The sequence below is a fragment of the Haliotis cracherodii genome, unplaced genomic scaffold (genome assembly GCF_022045235.1).
Source record: "Haliotis cracherodii isolate W230 unplaced genomic scaffold, xgHalCrac1.p SCAF_9, whole genome shotgun sequence".
In the NCBI taxonomy this organism is placed as follows: Eukaryota; Metazoa; Mollusca; class Gastropoda; order Lepetellida; family Haliotidae; genus Haliotis; species Haliotis cracherodii.
The window spans coordinates 31,021,022-31,048,984 of NW_027266343.1; the positions used below are offsets into that span (position 1 = coordinate 31,021,022).

General features: G+C 40.2%; 1 protein-coding gene across 1 annotated transcript; it reads left to right on the forward strand.

Moving 5' to 3' along the window:
* The first annotated feature begins 14,825 nt into the window (after positions 1 to 14,825).
* Positions 14,826 to 27,876, forward strand: LOC139452093 (mucin-3A-like). The gene is made up of 7 exons (XM_071233407.1): positions 14,826 to 14,877; positions 17,983 to 18,136; positions 21,167 to 21,393; positions 23,686 to 23,943; positions 25,291 to 26,015; positions 26,202 to 26,355; positions 27,626 to 27,876. The coding sequence occupies exons 1-7, from the start codon at positions 14,826 to 14,828 to the stop codon at positions 27,874 to 27,876; spliced, it is 1,821 nt and encodes a 606-aa protein (XP_071089508.1).
* The last annotated feature ends 87 nt before the right edge of the window (positions 27,877 to 27,963 follow it).

A 27,963-nucleotide genomic window follows, 5' to 3' on the forward strand; every position in this document is an offset into this window, starting at 1 on the left:
AACTAATAAATATCATGATATATATGGATCAATAATAATGTATGTGTACAGATAAACAAAAATATTTACAAGGTATATAGACCTGCATTTGATAAATTTAATGCTATATATGAACTAGGTTGATCCCTTAAATGTTTTAAATGGAATTTTCTGCCTTTTCATTGTTCGTGTTAATCATGAAAATCTTAATAAATAGATATGTCTTTGTGGCTGTGAATTATTAATTTAGTATCAATATTCATAAACTAGTATCGATACAGCATCAATATATCAAATATACCAGTACTGTGATAAACGATGACATCCATAAGTTAATTTACGCACTGTGACATGCTTGGTTTCAGCTTGACTTACTGGGTGCTTTTCTTTCATGTTAAGGGCGGTCGGGTAGCCTAGTGGTTAAAGCATTCGCTCATCACGCCAAAGACACGTGTTTGATTCCCGACATGGGTACCATGTGTGAAGCCCATTTCTAGTGTCCCCCACCATGATATAGCTTGATTATTGATAAAATCGGTGTAAAAACCATACTCACTCACTCACTCACTCACTAACTCACTCTTTCATGTTAAGTCATTTAGTGGACTTAAAACTGTGCCATGAAAACACTGAACCCAAGAAAGTATGACATACCAGTGTCTGACATATAGCTAACCTTCTAGTCTTGCTAGCTTACACTTTGCTTTGTGTAGGAATTGTGTAATGAACCTGAACATGACAATGAGAGGGACGTTATCTCAACACACATCTATTTTAGACAAGTTAGGTCATTGTATCATATGCGTAGTCCTTTATAGATGCAGGGGCACTGGTGGCCCGGTCGTCTGAGGTGCCATGATTTGCTGTACAGAGTTGTGTCCCTTGGGCAAGCCAGAAACCTATGATTGTGGGTTCGATTCCCGGTTTGCCCTGATTATGTTTCTTGGTTTGTCAGACCCATACCCATGCTTGTGGGTTTCACCGAAGTGGTAAACGTCTGAGACCTGCATCACTTGGGCTTTCCTCCCACATTAAGCTGACATGCCGTGATATAACTGGATTACTGTTAAAAGTGGCGTTAAACCCAACTCACTCACTCACTTTATAGATGCAATGAAGTGTGTAGAGGAAATCTACATGTTCTGTTGAAATTAATAAATGGGATGCTAAATGAAGCACCTGCACAAAAATCATTTTAAGAAATGAATATGGTCCATATTTAACTATCCATCAGTTCCATCAGCACAAGATGTGTGATATTATTAAATATTGCTGTATTTCAAGCTTGACTTGCATTGCTGTGCTAGTGTTCTTAGAGTCACCATACCTATCACAATATTCATGACTACATATTGAATGTATCATACCAATGTATTATGCCATACGTTAATGTTATTTGTGTATATGATATATATATAAATATATAGTGTTACCCCTATATGTTGTGATTACTGGTATATGATTTGACCTGCAGACTTGACAATGTATTCAAAGCGAGTCTTATCGGGTGCATGATCCTTGATTGTCTGGCTATCATATGTCTCCATTATGTAAAGAATAATACCCATTCAACTCCATGTCACCGGATTCGAAATAGGCAATGTTTAAAATAGACATCCACTCAAATTGCATTCATGAGTGAAAGGCATTCTGGTGGTCATGATGTCACTTCCTGAACAAAGCAGTATGTATGATAGTGGTGTATGGTCCAGGGTATCTAACATAATAGAATGATGATTTGGTACACTTGACAATCAAGGTTGAGAAGTATGCTGTTGTGGTTGTCATAGAATCATGAATATTGAAGCTGTACTTTATGCATATAAGATTACTAACAATCAGGATACTTATTTGAAGATCTCTTTACAAAGGATGCCTGGTCGTGACTACAAATACTGCTTAACTCAAAGAACTGAGGCTCGAGATTAAAAATCTAGGTTTTATTTTTTATGTCAACCTAAGGTAAGAAGCTATTATCACAGGCTAACGTGTGCTGTAAACTGAAATCTGATTGTAATTGTTCTGCATTGTTTCAATGGACAGTAAATTTGAAAAGAAATTTGATATCAAGTCACTGATATGAGGATAACCCTGTATGTGGTCAGAGAGGGTCCTCAGTGATCCTGCCTTTTGTACACCTGACTAATGATAGTCAGACTGGGTGACAAGGATCACTTTTCATGATATCAATTATGTCCAAGCAAGCCTTGATTGTGTACAGGTCACTCTTATATGGCAGGGATATTGCTGTTATATGGCAGGGATATTGCTGTTATATGGTAGGGATATCGCTGTTTTAAGGCAGGGATATCGCTGTTATATGGCAGGAATATTGCTGTTACATGGCAGAGATATTGCTGTTATATGGCAGGGATATCGCTGTTATATGGTAGGAATATCGTTGTTATAAGGCAGGGATATTGCTGTTACATGGCAGGGATATTGCTGTTATGTGGCTGGAACATTGCTGATGTTATGGTCCTTAACTTCTTTTGAGTAGTATATAATACTATGTCCCCTGTAAAGTTTGATAAATAACTCATGAAGATGGTATAAATTTGAATGGACTTTTATGAGAATATTAACTTCATTACATTACATTGTTATTTAAATGTTCAGAAATATTAACTCTCGTAACATCAGTGTCAAACATTATTGTGTACATGATTTGTAATTCGGTGATGCCATGAAATATCTTGCACACTTTTCAAACTGTGTCTTTAAAATGATGTTCAGTTGTTCTTTTCATATTATATTTATTTTCATTTGATGATTGAAAATATGTTGTGTAATTAGTTCACTAGATTATGTACAAAGGTTAGCATTCCAGTAGATATGAGTGTTGTTATTTTGTATATCAATTTTGTCAGTATTTTGAAATGGATTTTGTGTATATATCTTTGTAATCATAAGTGCTTTGACAAACTTGACAGTCCCATTGTAAATATTTTTTGCACTACTGTTGTCTGTTGAAGGTGGCAGCATCTCTTTTCTTCTCACTCAATACTTGAGGAATGATGAATTGATACAAGAGTCTTCTTAGACTGACAAGTATAGATTATGTATGTTGGTAATGTTAGCCTATTTGTAAGTGAATACAGTATTGCTATGTACAATTCTTTTATAAAACTTCAAAATTTAAGATATTTTCTGTTAGAACACATTTTGGCCTATGATGGGAATGGATGGCAATTCCTCAAATAAAAAACCCACAATTTGAGGACATAATTTCTGGTTTCGAAGATGTGGTAAGTGATACAGTGGATTGCTGTGCCCGCTCATGTTCTTTATCTTTGATCGTCCAGCAACAAAAGGTGTAAAGTCTTCTATCATTGCATCTACAGACGTGCCAGGAGTTGCTGGTCATCCCAGATTATCTCTGATTATGATATATCACAATATCGATCACTGGAGTGTCTGGTCCATGCTCAGTTATTTACAGGCTGCCGTCTTCTAGCTGGAAAATTGCTGAGTGCGGAGTTAAACAACAATCAAACAAACATGCACACCAACACTAAGGTGGTAAAACTCTTCCACACTGTGGGCCTTCTTGCAACCTTAGTCTGACTTGCTGTGATGTAACTGTAATACTGATCAAATCAATGTTAAATCCAACTTTCTAGAACTTGATAGTCATTGACTAGCTTCAAACAGTGGCATGATCTTATGATAAGTGCTATTTCAAACCTCTACAAGTCTTGTATACAAAAACCATAATAGTGTTTAGTAATATGCCAATTTTGTTTTTGTTGTCAAATGGTTAGTCTTCTTGATCACCATTTGACACATTTCATTGGCAGTGTAGCACCTGATCAAATGATTTCTGATGCTACGGCAAGGAACAGGTTAATTCAAATATGAGTGCCATATATTTCATGTATGTTTATTAATGAGAAATGCATCACTGCATTGACCAATGTAGTCCAGTATACCTTGGATTGACCCATTTTGAAAGGAAATATTCTCAAGTTGATTCATGAAAAGTGGTGATGAAATTTGAAAAGATGACTGATATTGCAAATGCAGAAGTGTAACTTTTATCTGTGACTGAAGTTTCTAAATGGTATTCATGTACTTCAAACAGGAATCAATGCATTTTACTGTAATCTTGACTCATTGTGTTTCATCTGTCCTCCAACATGATGCCAAGGGCCTCAGCGCTACGTTTATCGTTTACTTTACTTTAACGTAGACCTACGATAATTATTGCGCTGAGATCGCTTTGTAAAATCTGCCCCAGCAGTCCATTATGATTATGAAGCAGGCTTGACACCTTGTGATGTTATCTGATCAAGAACAAATTGTCACCTTGAAAATCCCGCTGAGCAGATTTTGTAATATACATATACCAGTCTAAAATATAGACGAAAACAGCCTTCTAAATTCATGCTAGTCCGAGACAACTAACAAAGAATTCAATTTCTGTAGTCCCCATAGACTAGTACCATTGGAGGGCTATAGTTCTGAACCAGTTCTCAATGCTTCAAAAACTCAATAAAACTGTCAGAGCATGTAAACACCGTAAACTATGCCTGGTTGGCAACAAACTGAGGACGAGTGAAATAAGGTTGGCACTCACACTCTGAACTTATCTGTGAAAAATCAAGTTTCTAAGGCTGTGAATAACAGGAAGAATATGGTGTTTGTAGTTAAGCATTCCCGTATTTACTGTGAGTAGTCTAGTCCTCCTTGGGTGTAGTTGGCCTTTGGAGTTCACCTGTCTGTGTATTGATATCTTTATGTCACCGGTCCTTGTATATCACAATAATAAAAAGAATTCAGTGAATACAATTTTATATTCTTCTGTTCTTGACTATAGTTATCACTTATTGGTCGTATTGAGGTAAGATTATCGGACTTAGATGCATAATCTGTTCGTCATTTTCCTTTAGGAATAACAGCTTTTGTTTAAATAATTTTAATAAGTATTCGGGCAACTTGATTTATTTAAGATCTTGTGTTAATTTATAGCAAAGCATTATTCCATACAAATATGGAGAGCCAACAATTTCTTTGGTGACATATTTCTGAACCGTTAAGGCCACAACCACTTCACTCAAACCTAAAATAAGAACTAAAATGAATTTGGATTGAATCCAACCTTTTTTATCATTGTCTCGTTTATCTTCCGTGCAAATTTTGGGCACCGGTCGCCCAGGTTTCTGAGGCGCGGTAATGTATCACTTCAGGATTTCCTCCCACATTAAGCTGACATGCCATGCTATAGCTGGGATACTGTTTAAAGCAACCCATGCCTGTCATAAGAGGCGGCTCTGCCTGAAAGATGCGACTAAAGGGGACGGGTGGTCAGGCTCGCTGACTTGGTTGATGCATGTCATCGTATCCCAATTGCGTAGATCGATGCTCAATCACTGGATAGTCTGGTCCAGATTCGATTATGAACAGACCACCGTCATATAACTGGAATATTGGGCGTTAAACAACAAACAAAAGACAATTTAAAAGCTGTAAAACCAAACTCACCCCGCGCAAATATGGTGATGTATAAACATTTGAAGGCCCCAAAGCATCTATTAGGAACATTCATCTGTAATCCATTTTGAATTGATATTAATATGTACAAACTTTTGATCATGTTGATAAAACTCAAGGGATTCTCTTGAGACGAAACTTCATTAAAATATTCTGCCTCGTCTTTCATGTTAATTTGGCACAAACAGTCAAGCAACTGGTATTATATATGCTGTGGCCTCGGGAACACAGTTGTGTTTCAGGATGTACCAACTTTCAACAATTCATATAAATTTCTAATACACCCTGCACTAAAACTGTCTGCTTTTTGAATGAACTATGCTGATTTTGATTTATGTATTTATGTCAATAAAATATGAAATATTTATTTATTTATTTCTCATTTGGATGAATAATATCTCAGGTGTTATTTGTTTTATGTATTTGTCCACAAAGCTAGCTATATTGGCTCTAACAGTGATATGAGACCAGCCTCCGCGGTCTAGTGGATGATAAAGCGTCTGCCAGAGAGACGGAGGTTCGGTCCCGTGGATGTTTAATGCCAATAGATGTTATGATATGGTAGTTGTCACCCTGCCTTGCGCTCGACATGAAACAATGACTGGTCGGTAAGTTTTATGTGTCAGAGTTGGGTAGCCATGTTCAAGTGTGGCATGGTATCTCAGTGGCCTTGCACTCTATAACCGGCACCAGTCCGTTAAAGTACAAGCACACACACACGCGCGAGCACGCACGAAACAAACAATCACACACATACACGTGCACGTCGATATATTTCACCTGACCACAGGGGGCACGCGTGGCCTTGTCTGAGGCGCCGCATTTCGCTGTGCAGATTTGCGTTCCTTGGGAAAGCCAGAAACTTATGTTTGTTGGTTCGAATCCCGGTTCGCCCCGATTATGTTTCTTGGTTTGTCAGCACCATACCCGTGCTCGTGGGTTTTACCGAAGTGGTAAACGTCCGACACCTGCATCACTTAAGCTGACACGCCGTGATATAACTGGAATAATGTTAAAAGCGACGTTAAACCCAACTCACTCACTCACCTGACCACATGTTATACAATCTTAATGCATTCGCCAGGACTAATTATCACTTCATCGAGTCTGCTAAACAATGTACCAGGTCATGCGAGGCTACCTGGAATCAGCGAAGCTAGGCTGTTTAAATAGAAGACTTTGACTCTTTTTCTCGGATGACTGATTAGGTATTTTTTTAGCAATATATCACTACCAGAGACAGAAAACGATCTTCGGATACAAAACACTTTCGGAATCGAACAATGCAGAAAAGGAACGCAAGCAATCTTGTTACGAAACTGTTTAAATGAGATCATCTCAAACCTCACGACATATTATAAACCTTTACATGACCATCTCCAGTTGGGTATTCCTGGTTAGATTTCGTCCCGAACAACCTATGCTTGTCGTACGAGAAGACATTGGTTTGGGTGGTCAGATTCTGTGACTTGGTTGATGGAGCCTCACCGTAACGGCTTAGACCGTTCCTCATTACATCGATGGTTAGTCATGTCCACACTCTTATCAAACTAAGCGGCAAAAGAAAGTATAGGTTGTCAATTTGTAATTTTCCTAAAAACAGCGATAACTAGTGGAAAGTGGGTATTGGGAATTTGACTGCCCAGGAACAGGTATAAAAAAACACCTCACCCGAACGCGCCACCTTTGACGGCGCTCGTGCAGTGACAAACAAATGGTGTAACAGGTTTCTCGCCTATGGCATAAACTGCACGTGCATGTTAGCTGTATTAATGCGTTCTGCAGGGCATAACCACACGTGATGAAAGTACACAAAAGAAATGCCACGACTGTCTTAGGAGCAGAGAGAGAGAGACAGCCATCGGTATGGCCGAAATGGGGGCAACACAGGTCCAAATTGCCAGAAGGTTTGGTTGTACACCATTGACAGTAGCAAGACTGATTCAACGGTACAGGCAGACAGGGAGGACACAGGACAGGCCTAGAACCGGACGACCCCGAGTGACAACACCACTGGAAGACGGTCAGATACGGCTCATTCACCTGCGAAACAGATTCGTAACGGTGACGGCAGCAACAGCGTTGGGACATCCCATTAGCCAACGTACAGTACTACGGCGACTTCGTGCTGCTGGAATCAGAGCGTATCGTCCTTTCCGAGGAATGGTACTGACTGCTCAACATCGACGCCTGAGACTGCGATGGGCGAGGCAGGTTGGAAACTGGAAAGTGAGAAATTGGCGTCGATTGCTTTTTATTGATGAAAGTCGGTTTAACTTGTTTCGAAATGACGGCAGAGAACGAGTTTATCGACGCAGATGGGAACATTTGGCTCCGGCGTGTATTCGAGAGGTCCCTCCATTCGGCGGAGGAGGTGTCATGGTGTGGGGCGGTATTTGTGGAGATCAGAAGACTGATTTGGTGATTATACAGGGAAACCTGAACCCTGTGCAGTACAGAGACCAAGCGTTGCAGCCAGTTGTGCTTCCGTTCTTACAAAACCAACAGCAGGGGACATTGTTTCAACACGACAATGCCAGGCCCCATACTGCAAGACTGACTCGGAACTTTCTAAACCAGCAGAACGTTGACGTTTTGCCCCGGCCTGCCCACTCACCCGATATGAATCCTATTGAACATCTGTGGGACCATCTTCACAGACAGATTAGAGCACGCCATCAGCCTCCCGTCAACAGACAAGAATTGCAACAGGCCCTGAGAGACGAGTGGCAACGGATTTCAGTCCACGTCATCAGAAGACTGGCGTCATCGATGAGGCGACGTATCACAGCATGCATTGAGGCAGCTGGAGTTCATACACGCTATTGAAGGCAAATGTTTCGACAATGAACTTGTTGTGTGTCTGACAAGTTTTTGGTGACATTTCAGACAACTTTTGAAAATGAAATTTCTTACCCCACCATTGTTTACCTTGAGCTTACATTACCTGTGATTGCACAATTTCATTCAAACTGTGGTTGATCAATCATTTGTTACCCCTCCCTAGATTATATTATAATTCACAACAAAACCTCTTCTTGTTATTTTTTTTATCGATCATGGAACTCGACCTATACTTTCTTTTGCAGCCCAGTTTATTTACAGACCGCCGTCATGCAGCTGGAATATTGCAGCGTTAACAAGCGTCGCAGAGTGCAGCGTTAACAAGAATCAAACAAGACCATCTGGTTCAGATCTTGGCAAACTAGATCCAGACCTGCAATAGTATACTCAACACATACAATGTACATGGGTGATTGGGCAAGTAAATGTTACACTCCCAGTCAGCACTGATACAGCTTAAGGTGACCTGTCATATCAGTGGATGATGGCACCAGCAACTATCCACGCCAACGTCATTCAGGCACGTCATTCTTGTTTCCATGTCCACGCAAGACGACTCAATATTGTTCAAAGGAAAGGTATACTGACATATATTGTATCCAGGTATATTGTGTCCAGAGCTCCAAGGACACACCAGGAGAGTATCTATTTTTCTTTTATCTGACACTAATTTAAGAATACTGTCGAAATAACCGCATATTATTACGAGGAAACCCTTTCTGGCACCCTTTGGCGGAATTAACAATTTGGCATTAGAAATGCGACATGATACCAGCAAAGGAACTCTTAGCAAAGTTGACATCAGAAACGGGGAGCACTGTTGTAAGGTACCGAGCTAGCTATATGTGGCCGTATGGACAGTTTGGCCTAATCAAGGGCACTGTAAAAAGAAGACCTGCTCCTATACCTGTTTATACCTGCTCCTATTTTAGGAGTATTCCCACAGTTCAGACGCATATCTCAAGAAAACGGTAAAGCGCAATGTACTTTCACTTAAACATTCAAATAAAAGCGACCCAAATACACATTTCCAGACCCCGTTATATCGTAAGCATGTATTTAGGAATCATTATGAAATAGTGATGACACCAGGTGTTCGCGAAAAGGTGAGCGTATCTTGGCCCACAGGTGGTTCCCGTCACAAACACATACAAGGCAAATTTATTATTCATTTGAAATCAAATCAAAATAGGAATTTTGAATCGGACATTATTTTTGTCACTGATGTGTCAAATTTGTAAACATCCCCCGCATGTCTACCCTAAAACCTTTTGAAAGCTTTACCGAGGCCTTGAATGTTGTAACCCTGATCAAACGACTTTTGACCATGCTCGATTGTACCTCAAAAGTGAAATGTACACACCAAAGGCTTGAGGTACTGGAATATAGCTTCACATAAAGGGAAATTTGACTATTAGAAAATTGAAGTCATCCCTCTTGTCCCTCTTTATAACCATCGTCGAATGAGAATGCTCGATTGTGCCTCCAAAGTTGTGACAAGGAGACACTAAAGAACTGCTGGAATTTTGTTCACCAAGTGAGAGGTGTGTTGTGTTTAACGCCGTTTTTAACAGCATTTCAATCATATCACGGCGTGTCAGCTTAATGTGGGAGGAAACCCCGAAGTGATGCAGGTCTCAGACGTTTACCACTTCGGTGAAACCTACGAGCACGGGTATGTTGCTGACAAACCTAGAAACATAATCGGGCCAAACCGGGATTCGAACCCACAATCATAGGTTTCTGGCTTGCCCAAGGAACGCAACTCTGCACAGCGAATCGCGGTGCCTTATATTACTGGGCCACCCGTGCCCCCTTCACCATAAAGGGAAATTTGACTATTGGAAAGTTGAAACAACAATTCCATAGCCACAAGAAGTCGATTGTATCGTGAGCATTTGTGAGCATGAATCACTATCGAATAGTGATGATACCAGGTGTTTGGGAATTGGTGAGCGTATTCTGGTGGCTCCCGTCACAAACGAATGCACAGGCAAGTCAACACACGTTTGCATAAATGAACCGGAGAAATTAGGAACGGTGCCATGATGTGTAAATAAATCTGACGCACAGAATCTTGGCCGACTTTCACCAGCGTTCCGGAACACTTAGCTCATCAGATCCAATTTATATTCATTGGGAATGCAATTGAATTGGCGTAAACACCAAAGCGTTACAACAATTGTCTGAAATAAACATAACGGTTTTAATAGATATGTGCATTTATATTATGTCGTTCTTGATAGTGAGGCTAAGTTGGCCGGCGCACCACTCACCTGTTTATCTGTAGGTCTTCAGTTCCAGGGACTCTTGTGATGGAAGGTAAGTTCTTACAGTGAATGAGCGTAGTGACGGCGTGTATAGTTTGATACTTTTGATACCAAACACTAGTTCTTCTAGTCAAGACTTGATTATTTACCTGCGACCGCTGGGATGTGTCTGAACTCGGAAACCGAAACGTATTTACTTTCTCTTTCACTCACACTGGGGGCTGAACTCACGCCCAAGCTATATATTGCTCTCTGATTTTATTTGGAGGTTCACTGTTTAACGAACCGCATTGCCCCCGAGGCCATCTCTAGTAAGCTGCATAATGTCCCTTTAAAGTATTCATTGCCTGATTCATTGAAAACAGGGTTTTTTAAATCACTTAGAAATAATATACGAAATCCTTTTCAATAACAAATTCTTTTGCGTTGAGGTTTTGTGTATATGAGTATTTCTATAAATCTCTTGTATTGACGTATTGTGTATATTTGTATTTCTATAATTCTCTTGAGTTGATGTATTGTGTATTTTAGTATTTCTATTATTCTCTTGTGTTGACGTATTGTGTGTATTAGTATTTCTGTAATTCTCTTGTGTTCAGGTTTTGTGTATATTAGTATTTCTATAATTCTAATGTGTTGACGTATTGTGTATATTAGTATTTCTAAAATTGTCTTGCGTTGATGTATTGTGTATAGTTGCATTTCTATAATTCTCTTGTGTTGAGGTTTTGTGTATATTAGTATTTCTATCATTTTCTTGTGTTGATATGTTGTGCATATTAGTGTTTCTATCATTCTCTTGCGCTGATGTATTGTTTATATTAGTATTTCTATAATTCTCTTGTGATGAGGTTTTGTGCACATTAGTATTTCTATAATTCTCTTACGGTGACGTTTTGTGTATATTTGAGTTTCTATAATTCTCTTGTGTTGAGGTTTTGTGTATATTAGTGTTTCTATAAATCTCTTGTGTTGACGTATTGTGTATATGAGTATTTCTATAATTCTCTTGTGTTGACGTACTGTGTATATTAGTGTTTCAATCATTCTCTTACTGTGACGTTTTGTATATATTTAAGTTTCTATAATTGTCTTCTGTTGAAGTTTTATGTATATAAGTATTTCTATAATTCTCTCGCGTTGATGTATTGTTTATTAGTATTTCTATAATTCTCTTGTGTTGACGTATTGTGTATATTAGTATTTCTATAATTCTCTTGCGTTTAGGTTTTGTGTATATTAGTATTTCTATAATAATCTTGTGTTGATGTATTGTGTTTATTAGTATTTCTATATATCTCTTGTGTTGATGTATTGTGTATATTAGTATTTCTATATATCTCTTGTGTTGATGTATTGTGTATATTAGTATTTCTATATATCTCTTGTGTTGATGTATTGTGTTTATTAGTATTTCTATATATTTCTTGTGTTGATGTATTGTGTATATTACAATATCTATAAACCTCTTGTGTTGACTCGTTACGATATGGCTGAAATATTGCCGATGTGACGTAAAGCATAAACTCACTCACTCACTCACTCTTGTGTTGACGTATTGTTTATGTTAGTATTTCTATTATTCTCTTGCGTTTAGGTTTTGTGTGTATTAGTATTCCCATAATTCTCTTGCGTTCATTTTTTGTGTATGTTAGTATTTCTATTATTCTCTTGCGTTGACGTATTGTGTATATTAGTATTTCTATAATTCTCTTGCGTTGACGTATTGTGTATATTAGTATTTCTATAATTCTCTTGCGTTGACGTATTGTGTATATTAGTATTTCTATAATTCTCTTGTGATGAGGTTTTGTGTACATTAGTATTTCTATAATTCTCTTGCGTTGACGTTTTGTGTATATTAGTATTTCTATAATTCTCTTGCGTTACCCCTTGTAAACGTTTGACTAGAAAACAAGACAACAATAATCAACCAATAAGAACTGTCTACTTTAACATCGGCGTGGAAGTATATATACCTAACCCACTCCGATGTTTAAATGCCAGCTGTTTGGACATGGGGCCAGGACTTGCACTCACAATAGTATCCGCATTCGTTGCAGTGGGGCTCATGAGAGCCCTTAGTGCACAAATGAGATCAAGTGTGCCAACTGTGATGGGCAACATTTGGCATCATCAAACCCCTGCCCCAAAATTGAACATCAGTAAAAAAAATCCTCAAAATTAGGTACACAAACAATATCTCTTTTTCTGAAGCAAAAACACTAAGTTCCAATTCGATCTCCAAATCCTACTTTCACATATTCTGCTGCAGTTTCTACTTCTGTTCCTGCTCCTGTTCCTACTGTCACCAGGGTTACAAAACAATCAATTTCATGTCAGTCAGTCATATCTTGGATGACAGACTCACAGGTCGACTTGATTTATGCCATAAAATTCACAGACATGTTCGTCAGCCTCTCAGACAGAGAATCCACCTGAACCACCATCTGACCCAAACATCTGAGCAAGAACTTGGGGCAGTTCACAAGACAAAAAAGAATAGGAAACAGTTGAGGAGAAAGACCATGGCACTCCAGCATTTGGAGGTTCCTCCTTCTTTAGAAACCCCTATAACGGTTCACTATCCGTTTGATCCGCTTGATATGGACGTCACTCCATCACACACCGTGCATGGGAGTGGCCATTCCACACGCTCTAGATCCTCAGTTGAGCCTCCATGCGTGGCGTCCTAAGTTTTATTCACTGCAGTTGCCGAGGACTCAGGAGGAATGTTAATACACTTGTTGGTACAATATTTTAACCAGTCAGCATTATGTCTCCAAGAGACGTATCATAAACATACCGACGTATTTGATTTAAGACAGTACAACTGTCATCATTCTTTTTCTCTACCAGGGAATAAAGCATGTGACTTAAAGCATTATTAACTTATAAATCAGATATTGCCAACAAACTTGGTGAAACATTCGTCATCGTCTGTTGATGTCCCTTAATTCACAACAAGACTATAATGAAGTGTTTTCTTTACATGAGCGACATACTGTCCTCGGGCAAGCTCATGACACAGCGACAGTTGCTGATAATATTCACTATCAGCACCTGAAGCATTTGTCTGAATCATATCTTGAAACCCTTTTAGAATTATTTGATCAAATATGGACTTCGGGTTTTTTCCTCCTTCGTGGCATCATGCCATTGTAGTCCCTATACCAAAGCCTGGACGGGATCATACAGATCTATCTAATTACCGCCCTATAACTGTGTCTGTAAGACCTTGAAACGAATGGTAAATAATATATTAGTTTGGTGTTTGGAAACAAATAATCACCATACATATATTCAATGCAGTTTTCGCAAAAATCGAAGTACTATCGACCATTTATCACAACAAGAATTCTTTGTTAAAAATGCTATTGTAAACAAACAACACGTAGTATCAGGGTTTTTCCATCTTGAGAAAGCCCATGAGATACTACCTGGAAGTATTTTTATCCCACAAGAAATACTTATTCAACCGCATTTACCCTCTTTAAAGGATCTTTTTTATAATATCAATGCTCATTTAATTCTCGTTTTTTAAAAAGAAATAGCATTCTTTGATAAATTTTGAATTGTTTTAAAATAGTGTGATTTTACTCAGGGGTTAGTTGTGTAAAAGTATTGTCCCCCTGACAATTGCACGTCCATCTATATTGAAGTGTTTAATATCAACTAGCGTTTTAGTTTATTGATTGTGGTTTAATTTATTAACATGGGTTTGCATTGCGTACAACCACTCGTAACCAAAGTGATGGCAGTGCGTTTTGACAAAAGTATATTTCCTCTTATCTCTATCTTTCTTTCTCATGCATATGGCAAATATACTCTTAGTATATAATATAACGTCAACACAGGAGAATAACCATCCCCCGAAGATTTCGTTCGACGTAAAAGGTAAAATAACGGCGAAAATTGCTGATGACACCAGGTGTTCGCTAAAAGGTTCATCATGTCCTTCCCTACAGTTAGCACCCGCCACTCACACTGTGTTTTTTGTCTGACGCCACACCACGGTGAGGTGTAAATAAACCAGACAATGAAGTGATCAATGGACCAGAAAATATGTTTGTCTTGCAACTAAGTTAGGCGGGGGAGGGGGAGGGGGGAGGGAGTTTTATCCCCACATTTCACTTCTGTGTGTATGCTACGTCCCTATGTTTCCTATATGTGTATATGTCATCAGTATTATCAGTATATTACAATATCTGTTCCTTGCCTTCCAGGTTAGAGTCCACCATGTTTTCAGCCAAGGTAGTTATCGCTGTAATTGGATTGGCGCTATCCACTGGTACGTATCGCTATTAAATTATTAAAAATAAAAACCGTTTCGCTCAATACATCATGATCAATACAACATTCACTGAATGTGAAAAACAAGCATATTATATTCATGATACTTGCGAGCTGCTGAGACATAATTAGGGGTAAGACCATAATACATTTCAGCTCCATTGTCAACCGTGAAACATAAGCCTGTCGGTGGTCACGGGTCTGCAGTCGAATGTAGGCACAAGGCGCCGTCGCCGATAACAGGTCAATATTAAAATAAATAAAAACAGGCTACAACTACTTACTACAACATGACGAAAGGGTTCGTCAATGGCCACGTGTCAATAGTACAATAGAGGGTTCAGGGGAGGTCAAAGGTCAGTATTTCAGCACCTGGACGTGGGTTCAGGGAGGTCACAGGTAAGTATAACAGGACATAGACGAGGGTTAAGGGGAGGTCCCAGGTCAGAATTTCAGCACAGAGACGAGGGTTTAGGGAAGGTCACAGGTCGGTATTACAGAACATGGACGAGGGTTAAGGGTAGGTCACAGGGCAGTATTACAGCACATAGACGAGAGTTTAGGGGAGGTCACAGGGCAGTATTACAACACATAGACGAGTGTTTAGGGGAGGTCACAGGGCAGTATTACAGCACATAGACGAGTGTTTAGGGGAGGTCACAGGGCAGTATTACAACACAAAGACGTGTGTTTAGGGGAGGTCACAGGGCAGTATTACAACACAAAGACGTGTGTTTAGGGTAGGTCACAGGTCAGTATTACAGGACATAGACGAGTGTGTAGGGTAGGTCACAGGGCAGTATTACAGCACATAGACGAGAGTTTAGGGGAGGTCACAGGGCAGTATTACAGCACATAGACGAGTGTTTAGGGGAGGTCACAGGTCAGTATTACAGCACATAGACGAGTGTTTAGGGGAGGTCACAGGGCAGTATTACAGGACATAGACGAGTGTGTAGGGTAGGTCACAGGGCAGTATAAAAGCACATAGACGAGAGTTTAGGGGAGGTCACAGGGCAGTATTACAACACAAAGACGAGTGTTTAGGGTAGGTCACAGGTCAGTATTACAGCACATAGACGAGTGTGTAGGGTAGGTCACAGGGCAGTATTACAGCACATAGACGAGAGTTTAGGGGAGGTCACAGGGCAGTATTACAGCACATAGACGAGTGTGTAGGGTAGTTCACAGGGCAGTATTACAGCACATAGACGTGTGTTTAGGGGAGGTCACAGGGCAGTATTACAGCACATAGACGAGTGTTAGGGTAACACACAGGTCAGTATTACAGGACATATGCGAGGGTTAAGGGTAGGTCACAGGTCAGTATTACAGCACATAGACGAGTGTTAGGGTAACACACAGGTCAGTATTACAGCACATAGACGAGTGTTAGGGTAACACACAGGGCAGTATTACAGCACATAGACGAGTGTTTAGGGGAGGTCACAGGGCAGTATTACAGCACATAGACGTGTGTTTAGGGGAGGTCACAGGGCAGTATTACAGCACATAGTCGAGTGTTAGGGTAACACACAGGTCAGTATTACAGGACATATGCGAGGGTTAAGGGTAGGTCACAGGTCAGTATTACAGCACATAGACGAGAGTTTAGGGGAGGTCACAGGTCAGTATTACAGCACATAGACGAGTGTTAGGGTAACACACAGGTCAGTATTACAGGACATATACGAGGGTTAAGAGTAGGTCACAGGTCAGTATTACAGCAGGATTTGCTCAAAAGTCAGCAGGTTGGTTTTCTTTGAACTCAACTGTAGGGCATTCCGCTGCCAAGAAAGACCAGTTGGTTATTGGCAGCTGGTGATTGATTGTAAACAGATTACTCTAGACGGGCTAGAAGACGACACATTATCCAAAGATGCATTGAAAAAAAAACAATTGGAAGCTTACTTCTAAGCATAGGCATGTCTATGTAACAATTTTATAATAATGCATATTTAATAATACAAATGTTAAAACTACCAACTAAATGTAAATTTGTGCATGTTGTAATATCGTACAGAATTAAGAATTGTATCAACAATGCCAATGTTAGAAATAATCTCCATAAACTCCACACCTCTCTCTATGTTTAATATGAAATAATTATCAAACTTTCATTTGTAATAATCTGAACATGTTGAAGGTATGATAATGAAAGTAATATCATAAATGAAATTATATTACTCATCCTAAACTGAAGTATTCCTGTACATCTTACATTCTATGAAGAAACCTATGAACATATTCACTTTTTATATCATTATCAGTGTTGTGCAACCAGTTCAGGAAACAGTGAAGTATATCAAGTACATCACAATAATATCTTCCTGGGACACTATACACAATCAAGTAAAGTCACGTACGCACAATTTCCATCCAGTGTATGTTGCTCTTCCATGTCAGAAGAAGATAAGCATTCCTGCTTTTATTTCATTGGAGTGAGATCAACAGTTGAAGTTAAGTTTGTGAAGATAGCAACTGATAGTAGGGGGGAATTATGAGCATAGACTTGCTAATAATTGGTATTACCCAAATAAGTAGGATTTAACTGATATATTATGATGACATTAAACAGAATTATATTTCCTGTTTTCATATCAACGTTTCTGAATTGTTAAAACATTTTAGAGCCACAGCAAGGCTACACACTCTCAACATGCTCGGCACAGTTTAGCTTGACAGTTATCTAACCACATGGCTTACTTATTGTCTGGTCAGTTTTAGCAGGGACGGTTGGAGATTTGCAGACTGTTGCAGTTAAGTTGATGGTTCATACGTATAAGAGAGATTATTGTACAACTGCAAACCCTTACTCCCCAAGTTATATTTGTATTGTTGTGGCATGTCTTTGCCTCGACACATGGAGTTGTCTCCCCGTAGACCATCGACATGAAGATCCATATGTAGGCTCTGATTGATCATGTGTGTCGTATTCCAATTCTAATAACAAAACATATCAAGATACACATAATCCTTCTTGGCAAATATATTATGTAAAAATTTGGCGGTAAACGCGTTTGTTGGCGCACCGTCAAATAACTAAAATACTGTTAAAGATGCACCCAACCCAAACTTTTCAACTGTGATTGCTTCGTTTCAGCAACAATTGGAAGATCTGCGCCATCAAGACCTGTTGTGTACCATTTCGGATTGACACGCATGAGTTGGAGTAATGCGGCCAGCTACTGCGCTCACAGAGGCTGGAGACTCGTCAAGATTGATACCGACTATGACCTTTCTGCCTTGCAACACCTGTAAGAAATGACACATCCCCTATTACTTCTTAACAAACTAATAATATTTGATCAAGCTTAAAGGGCTTTTCATTTTTTCATTTCATACGACCTTTAATTTTGTCATTGTGAATGGTCATGTAAAATGAAACCTCAAAATCAAATCAAGTATGTATCAGAATTAGTTGTGAGTGAGTTGAAAGGGAACACCACGCAGACAATCGTGCCGTCACTATCATATAGAGGTACACATGTATGTCCATGTAGTAGAGGCAAGAAGAAAGATCTCTGTAGAAGAGCTAGAGGTACACACATATATAGGGCTGTAGTAGAGGCAAGAAGATAGATCTCTGTAGTAGAGCTAGAGGCACACGTGTATATCGCTGTAGCAGAGGCAAAAAGATAGATCTCTGTAGTAGAGCTAGAGGCACACACGTATATCGGTATAGCAGAGGCAAGAAGATAGATCTCTGTAGTAGGGATACAGATGTATGTCCATGTAGTAGAGGCAAGAAGAAAGATCTCTGTAGTAAAGCTAGAGGCACACGTGTATATCGCTGTAGCAGAGGCAAAAAGATAGATCTCTGTAGTAGAGCTAGAGGCACACACGTATATCGCTGTAGCAGAGGCAAGAAGATAGATCTCTGTAGTAGAGCTAGAGGTACACACTTATATCGCTGTAGCAGAGGCAAGAAGATAGATCTTTGTAGTAGAGCTAGAGATACACATGTATATCGCTGTAGTAGAGGCAAGAAAATCGATCTCTGTTGTAGAGCTAGAGGCACACGTGTATATCGCTGTAGTAGAGGCAAGAAGATAGATCTCTGTAGTAGGGATACAAATGTATGTCCATGTAGTAGAGGCAAGAAGATAGATCTCTGTAGGAGAGCTAGAGGTACACGTATATATCGCTGTAGTAGAGGCAAGAAGACATATTTATCATATAATGGGCAGGTTTCTCGGCAGGATAAAGCCAACGGATAAAAACGATATCCGTTGGGGTCATATGCGGATAGAGATGCAAATATCAAAGGTCAAGTAGGGACTACTTTCACTGTTTATAAACAAACATGGCGTCGCCCTTGTCATTCGGCGATCGAGTCAGAATTAACCATCGGGAATCTGGATAAACTACAGGGATAATTGGTATCATTATCAAAAGAACAGTCTAATATACTGAAAATCTGTGTCTAACTGTGACGTAGCTAAGGCATTTTATAAGTTTTGGCAACTTTGGAGATATAAATTTCGAAACAATTTGGCGTGGGCACGTGGCCTAGCCAAGCGGGATCAGTAGCCATATCTGTGCTTGTAGACCTCTGCGGGCTTGAAACCTCCTCCACAAATTAAAATAGTTGGATTTGGCGGAAATATGTTTGAATTGTTACCTTGTTTCGTTTTGTCGCTGTGTGTACATCTGACTACACTTCTTATCGTTATGACAGGACAGACCGACTTTCAACGTCTGACCGTGGCCGTGACGTCTCATAGACTAGGGTTAGAGTAGCTTCCCTTTGACAAATGGCAGTTACTCTAGCGGACAGACCGATGGATTGCCGCGAAAGGCAATTAAAAACAATTGTTGTTTTGCGTATATGTTGCTTCGCCACTGTATAAGAAACAGATTTCAGTTGGAACTATATTGGCTACTGTCACTGTCCGACTGACATATCACTTACCCTGTGACGTAATAAATATTAATGCGCGCATTCCAGGAAAACTCGCAATGTTTCGGTAATGTTTGTGAGTGAGGGAAAGCGATTTTGAAGCACAGAATTAAAGAATGACATTATATGATAAAGAGGTTATCATGCTTGTGTGTTTGGGGATGGTAAATATCCTGCATTAGGAATAAACACTATGTATTTAGCTCGCCAAGGCTCGCTAAATACAATGTTTATTCCTAATGCAGGATATTTACCATCCCCAAACACACTCGCGTGATAACCTCTATATATCTGTTGTCGCGGCACACCTTCAAAGGCATGTTGCTGTTGTTTATGTCATCGTGGATATCGTTGTAGTAAAGATACAAAGATTTTTTGCTGCAGAAAATGTGTTATGTGGATTATGTTATTTTAGGTTATTTTTGATGATTCTTAGTTGCAGCAAATGAAACGCTAATAAAAAATCAAGTGTTTAGGCGGCCTATAGTGATACTCCTACGAGTGACCTCTGTTTGATGATTACATTCCAAGCTCTATACCTTGTATATACACTTCCGGGAAATACTACCACATTAGAGTAGAATCGTTAGGTAACAGTTTCTAGAACGCTGGCTGAAAGCGCTGGTTTTTCTGACTGCTGCAAACATTGTTTCCTGGATTGAACAACAGAGCATGTGTCTCAATCTGGACAACCAACTTCTGGATATTCGTTAGTGCACTGACTTACGTAATACGGCTATTTACTATCTTTTGTAATAGATCTGTTGTTTTGCCTTTTAGAATTTTAAATCTGACCCTGTGTGTTTTGAAATAATTTGTTAATTTGTCATTGATCTTGTTTGGTATTTACTGATTTCACAATTTAGCTCTGTAGGTACTGATTTCTGGGTTAATCTTCGCTCTTCAACTTTTGAATCAACTCGTAACAAGGTGACAGGCATATCGCTGAAGTCAAGGTACACAAGTGTGTTGCTGTAGGTGCAACTCAAAAGTTTCGAATGATACAGGACTCCCTTGGGTGAGATCCACAGTCGTCACGCATGCTTTCCCATGGGTATATAGGAAATATATCTAATCACTCATAGGCATACTTGCAACACACTTCCCAAGTGCTTGCTACTTGTGGGTATGGTGCGTCCTTTAGGCCCGGATTTCCCCGCACGGAGATTCTTGTACCAGGGTCCAAGGGCATTTCCCCATAATTATCTTCACGTAATTATATGACCAAGACTTGATAACTTTCTGTGATTTGGCTTAGATAGTGATTGCTGCGGCACAGAAATCATTCCTTTATTCTCCACTGTGAAAACAGTATTGTAATAGGTCGTTGATACTCCTTTTTTGCACTTTTATTTCTGGCATGTTTTTATATGTGCCATTTCAGATACAGTGGTGATGACATTGTGTGGATTGGACTTTCTAATAGTGAAGTTGGAAGCCCTACCTATCACTGGACCGACTGCAGGCCGTATGGAGATTACAAACGAGCTCCATGGGCTCTCGACGAACCCAATAGTCTTGACACCCAACTCTGCGTCATGATGAAAACCTTCGAATTTAAAACTAATGACTGTTCGAAAGGTTTCAGTATCATATGTGAAGAAATAAAAGGTACTTACACAAATCAAGATACATCTTGTGTCCCAGAGCTTCAGACTGACGGGCACTTGGGTCATTTACTCCTTACAAGAACACCCGCAATTCAAACGTAGGGGGGTCTGCGGTCGGGTAGCCTAGTGGTTAAATCGTTTGCTCTTCAATCCGATGACCCGGGTACGATTCCCGACATGGGTACAATGTGTGAAGCCACTTTCTGGTGATATTGCTGGAATATTGCTAAAAGCGGTGTAAAATCAAACTCACTCACTCAATCATGAGCCCGGTCAGATGTTTCTGATGACTGACCCCTCACTTGCATAGGTCGGGTGTTACTTGGCCGATGTGTACCCGCGTCAGTCTGAAGGTCTGTGGTCAGGAGCCACTTAGTCAGAGTTCTAGCCTTCCGGACAATTAATGTTTGGAACATTTAGAGATTATAATTTTGGTTCATCGGGCGGTGCGGTGGTTTACTGGTTAAAGCGTTCGCTCATCACGCCCAGTTCAAGACAATACGAAGCCCATTTCTGGTGTCCCCCGCCGTGAAATCGCTGGAGTATTACTAAAAGCGGCGTAAACCCATACTCTATGTCTTATCTTCGTTATCCCTAGACTGCGTGAATTGTCGCGTAGGAGGCAGGTGCCCAACTTCGGCAAGGGCCTATCAGTGGATTTGTGTATTTATATAATCCGATTGACAAAATCATATGTTTTACAATGATTTAAAATACTATAAATTTGATGGATGTTCCACCGAGGTATCGTAGATTGGAAATTACCGTTAATTAAGAAAGAATGCTTTGTTTTAAAATATTATGTTTACAAAGAGTTTATTATTCACCTGCGTAACATGCATGTAACATTCAACACCATACAGACCCGTCGCTGTGTTCATGCAAAATATATTGAAATAAAATCAACTACCACAGTATGCTGAGGTTTGCATATATCGATCCGAAACCTGGTTTGGGAGAGATTTTATATTTAAGCTTCACCGTATATTTTGCGTTGGAAATCGCATTCAAAGATTTGTTTTCGCTCCAACTGTTAAACGATAATATGATTCCAACTTTCAATTTTTAGAAATACTGATGCAAAATAGTTTAAATAGAAATAAAACGTACACTGGTTTCTTCAGAATTGATTTATAGATTTATAGATTGATTATAGATTTGGTTGCGATTTGTATTATTAATAACTAAGAGGATAGTCCCAACAGGAAACGATTTTGAGAACTTCGAGTTGGTTGCAAAATGTAAATAAAATGTCGATGATATGATTTTTAAAGATGATCAAAAATACCAAAATCGAATAAAAAGCTTCGGCAGATCTCACTGAATACACTGGGAAACATGATGTAATGAAATAAGATCATTTTATTGAGTTTACCAGGATCAGCTGTTCAGACTTCTAGGATCACCTTATCAGACTTCTAGGTGTTCGACAGTTTGTGTTTAGATCATAATTAAATATTTTCGAAGAGAAAAGATATGAAATGGTGGAATAATCTGAGGCAAAAAGATATATTATTTACATTCGAAAATGTCTTTTTATGAAACATGATGCTGTTGTCAATTTCGCTGGGCAATTCCGCAAGGAGTTTGCACAGCATCCAAGGAAATGTTGTTGAACCTCAGTTGACCAGTAGCGACACTTCACAATGTGTTTATCAATCAACTTGATAGTTTTCATGAACAAATCGAGAGATGAACGTATAGTAGCATATTCTAAACTATAAATGAAACATGCTCTTGGGCCACGAGAAATGGTTCAAAATTCGAATATGTGTCCATTCTTGCTGCTGCTTTTTGAAATTATATTTTCCTTGATATTTCTTTTCTTTTTTTCTTTTCTTTTTTGGTGGGGGAGTGGTGGGGGAATAACCGATGACGTCCTAAAAGTCTGCCAAGCATTGTGACACCATTTCATTACAGTCATATCTCCTGTGGAAGCCAGTTTTTGATGGTAAATTTGCATTAATGATCCAGAAAAGAGAAAAACACAACGGAGTCACAATTTGTCAGTTTGTCCCATAACCAGAGGAACTATTACATGTTTACCGCTTTAGTGCTTGCAAACCAAGGTTCATAATATGGAAGGATCTGGAATTAGAATAGAACCCGAGATCTATTGATCCTGGCATGCATGGGACATAACTAAGCACAACGAGATGACCCGCCTTTGTCCACGGGGCCACCAATATTCCAAGAGGCCAAGACAAGAGGCATTAATTTGGTTGTTATTAAGTACATTGTAAGCTGTGATGATCCTCCTTTCACTAAATAATCTTCCACTTTTAACTGTTAGATACAGGGGCATGTTCGTTTGAACCATCAAACACCGGGATCTTTGGAACCACGCCAGAAGAGATTGAAGGAAATGTGTTTGACAAGAATGAATGTGAACAGTCCTGCCTGAAGTATTATTATGATGAAAAGGAATGTATTGGCTATTCCTATGACGGACACAAGACCTGTATTCGGTATCTTGGAGAATTTCTCATATTTCCAACTTTAACCTTTATCGACATTAAGCTAACTGTCGGAAGAAAGACCTGCCATTCTTGTAAGTATTTTTCTTATGATGTAAATAATGATTGGACCTTTCTCTCACGTTTAGTTTACATGCCGTGATACTGTCCAAAGCGATGATCACGATTCACTCACTCACTCACTCTCTCTACACTGCGAAGCGTGGCAACTGCAGCCACGAGCTCGACTTGACTCATCTTCCCGAGGCAAGGGTGTTAACTGACTGTGAATGTCCAGTTTCAACCCAGGCCGAACCAGGTTGGAATTCCTTGGCTCGATCGTAGCGCCACCCATGTTTATTACGAGTTATGTCCCTTCTATTATCTTCCTATTGCCCAATCAGATTCCTCCCTGATATTACTTGCATTTGCTTCAACAAAATGGCGGCGCCCAGTGAAAACGATCTGATCGATGATCGAGATCTATATTGTAACAAAACGGGTCTTACATCGAAAAGTGCATCACATCACGCGAGTAACTTGATTTAAAACATGAAACGATTAGGAAAATATCTGTTCACGCTAAGTTGACGGTTCACTTGCTTTGCAAATCCTGTAATCGACCAAAATCTGCACGGCAGTTGACGAACCGGATGTTGATTTCGTTACGTGATTTTTATTGGACTATGCATAGACTCGTTAGTCCAGCCAAAATATAACTCCGTAATTCCAGCCTAGTTCTGCAAGGGTGGAAACTGGACTTTTACAGTCAGTTAACTCCCTTGCCTCGGGAAGAATGACTTAACTCTGCACATGACAAATCCCGTACCCCTTGTCATCTTCGTGTTCATTATGTATTTGAGGCCATCGCGGTGTAGGTATCAATCACCACGCACGTTCTCAAAGATGAAACTTCCTATTGCTATGGCATTATTTGGGGAACAACCTTAATTCCATTTCATCTTCTTAGTAGTCACAATATGCTTACATACCAGTATACAATATACGTACGTGTTCCATTGAACTTATGTTCATTTGATCTGTGCTGATATATAATAACCACTTGCAGCTACACAATGGCTGTCTTCCCACAGTATACTGAAGCCCCGTGATATAACTGAAATACTGTTCAAAGCGGCGTTAAACCCAACTCACTCACTCACTCATGTGTTACTCGGGCTGTCCTCCCACAATAAACTGGCGCGCTGTGATAAAACTCAAAAACTGTTCAAAACGGAGTTAAACCCAACTTACTCACTCACTCACTCATGTGTATCTCGGGCTGTCCTCCCATACAAACTGGCGCGCCGTGATGTAACTGGAATACTGTTGAAAGCGGCGTTAAACCAACATCACTCACTCATGCCTCACAGGTGGCACCCGCAACACATGCAAAGGCAAGTCAAGTGTTCACCAATCCATGTTTTCTATTTGTTTGCAAGACGAACCCATTGTCGATTCTGCAATGCGCACATGGAACGAACCTTTTACCTACACGTGTGACGAAGCTCAATCTGAAGAACCCATTTCTGATGAAGTCAATGATGTCATCCCGGAGACAATTTTCTCTGTAACTGCGGACAGTTTTGCCTCCTCCTCCAGCTCCTCCTTCCCGAGATTATCTGCCACCATGGATACCACACCTGGAATTCCTCCGACTGCTCATCAACTATCATCCAACATAGTCCAAGACTCAATTGTCGACAGTACAATGACCCCAACCGCTGTGCTGCCTTTTCCAACTCCTACAATGAATGGGGCAGCCATCGACAGCAGTGAGGACGCTTTCCCCTTCACTGGTCACATGCAAACGTCGACCATTGCGACTGGGCCAAGGGAAGTTACATCATCATCAGTGTCACGCCATCAGCAGCAGCATGTAACTCCTACTACTTTGACTGGGCATATGTATGGAACAGCGACTGGGCCAAGGGAAGTTACATCATCTTCAGTGTTACGCCATCAGCAGCTGCATGTAACTCCTACCACCGTGACTGGGCATATGTATGGAACAGCGACTGGGCCAACGGAAGTTGCATCATCATCAGTGTTACGCCATCAGCAGCTGCATGTAACTCCTACCACCGTGACTGGGCATATGTATGGAACAGCGACTGGGCCAACGGAAGTTGCATCATCATCAGTGTTACGCCATCAGCAGCTGCATGTAACTCCTACCACCGTGACTGGGCATATGTATGGAACAGCGACTGGGCCAACGGACGTTGCATCATCATCAGTGTTACGCCATCAGCAGCTGCATGTAACTCCTACCACCGTGACTGGGCATATGTATGGAACAGCGACTGGGCCAACGGACGTTGCATCATCATCAGTGTTACGCCATCAGCAGCTGCATGTAACTCCTACCACCGTGACTGGGCATATGTATGGAACAGCGACTGGGCCAACGGACGTTGCATCATCATCAGGATCGTATTCAACATATACAGTGCATGCATCTCCTACTACCACTGTGTATGGAACAGCGACAAGGACGGTTAGCAGTGAGTATTTACATTCATAGAATCATGAACAAATAGCAATAATTCTTCAAAAGAGAAACTTTGATACATATTTCTCTTTTATTATTTATAACAGACTATCGTGTTATTGTTGCCAGAATACATATTCTGCGAAAATGATGAGACAAACACAATGTAACCTTAATTCTATATGAAAGAAGGATGATTTATAGATGATTTGTGAGTAAAGCGTCCAACGATAGGTGTGCTGATGCTTCGTAGCTATCACTCGATCACTCGTCCTCACGTTAGGTCCTCACTTTTACTTGCTTTCCGGACTTTTTACAGGAATATACCTGCCGGTACGTGTAGTTGTGGGGGTGGGGGTGGGGTGTGTGGGGTGTGTGTGGGGGGGGGTGTGGTGTGTGTGTTGGGTGTTGGATGTTGGGGTGGGGGGTGTGAGAAAATTTTCTTAATTTACACCTCCACTACATATCGGCTGGAATATAAAAATATAAAAGGTTTAATGTGGGAGGAGAGTCGGCTACATAGGTTTACGCAATGCAAGCCTGGCGAAGCGGGAATACTGTTGTGCATCTTCTCACCCCTTTCAATTCAAGAACAACAATAAACTTTGTTTTGACTTCCAAGTGCGTCCTTGTTCACAAAATATGTTTTATGCTATCAGTCTATCGGAGGGATAAAAAAAGAGCAAATTCTGAACAAGAAAAGAATCCAATTCCACAAAATTTTCAGTCGGCTGACCCGTAAAGCAAGTTTTTATATATGTGTCTTTACCTTGTGGCAGCTTCACAGAAAAGATGTAAACTTCTTCAGCCTGTGTTAATGTCATACCATGTCTGGGACACGCCGTGACCCGTAAAGCAAGTTTTTATATATGTGTCTTTACCTTGTGGCAGCTTCACAGAAGAGGTGTAAAGGTCTACAGCTTTTGTTAATGTCATGCCATGTCTGGGACACGCCGTGATGTAACTGAAATACTGTTCCAAGAGACGATCCCCCTCCGCGTTATACCAAAATACGTTAAAAGATGGTACTTTTTGTAACCCTGCCTGGTGCTCAGTTAAACTGTGGCACGGTGTTTCAGTGGGTAATTAAGCAATATAAGATCTGTGTTAATCCGGACTAGTACAAGCACACACACACACGCACACGCACACGCACACGCACACACACACACACACGGCGCTGTTAAAGTGCAATAATCTTGAACGCGACGTGGAACCCCATTTCATCTCAAAGCCGTGTAAAACCCAAAAGCCTCACTCACTCACTGCATTGTGAACACCAGGTAGCTGCATATGCCCTTGCCGAGGAGACCTCAAGGTTTCCCATGCCAAACTGGTAAAGGAATTGATGGTGGAGAAGACGACACTGTCTAGCTTCAGGAGGAAGAAGACGTCAGCGAAAGACGATCGTCCATCTGCCGAAGTTATTGGTAATGTGGGGATAATACTACTTGCAGTCACTGGTGTCTTGATCTTAATCCTTGACGCGGATGTTATTGTAAAACTGATCAGCAGTCTACTGAAACCACGCTAGGCCATGTCTACATAGACAGACACATATTAGCATGTTTTCATAGAGAAACACGTAATACCTTGTCGATATAGACAAACATTTGAGCCC

Coding starts and splice junctions, on each gene's coding strand:
- LOC139452093 (XM_071233407.1), top strand. CDS start 14,826: ATGTTTTCAGCCAAGGTAGTTATCGCTGTAATTGGATTGGCGCTATCC. Junction 14,878..17,982: donor TGGATTGGCGCTATCCACTG/GTACGTATCGCT, acceptor GCTTCGTTTCAG/CAACAATTGGAAGATCTGCG. Junction 21,394..23,685: donor CATATGTGAAGAAATAAAAG/GTACTTACACAA, acceptor TTTAACTGTTAG/ATACAGGGGCATGTTCGTTT.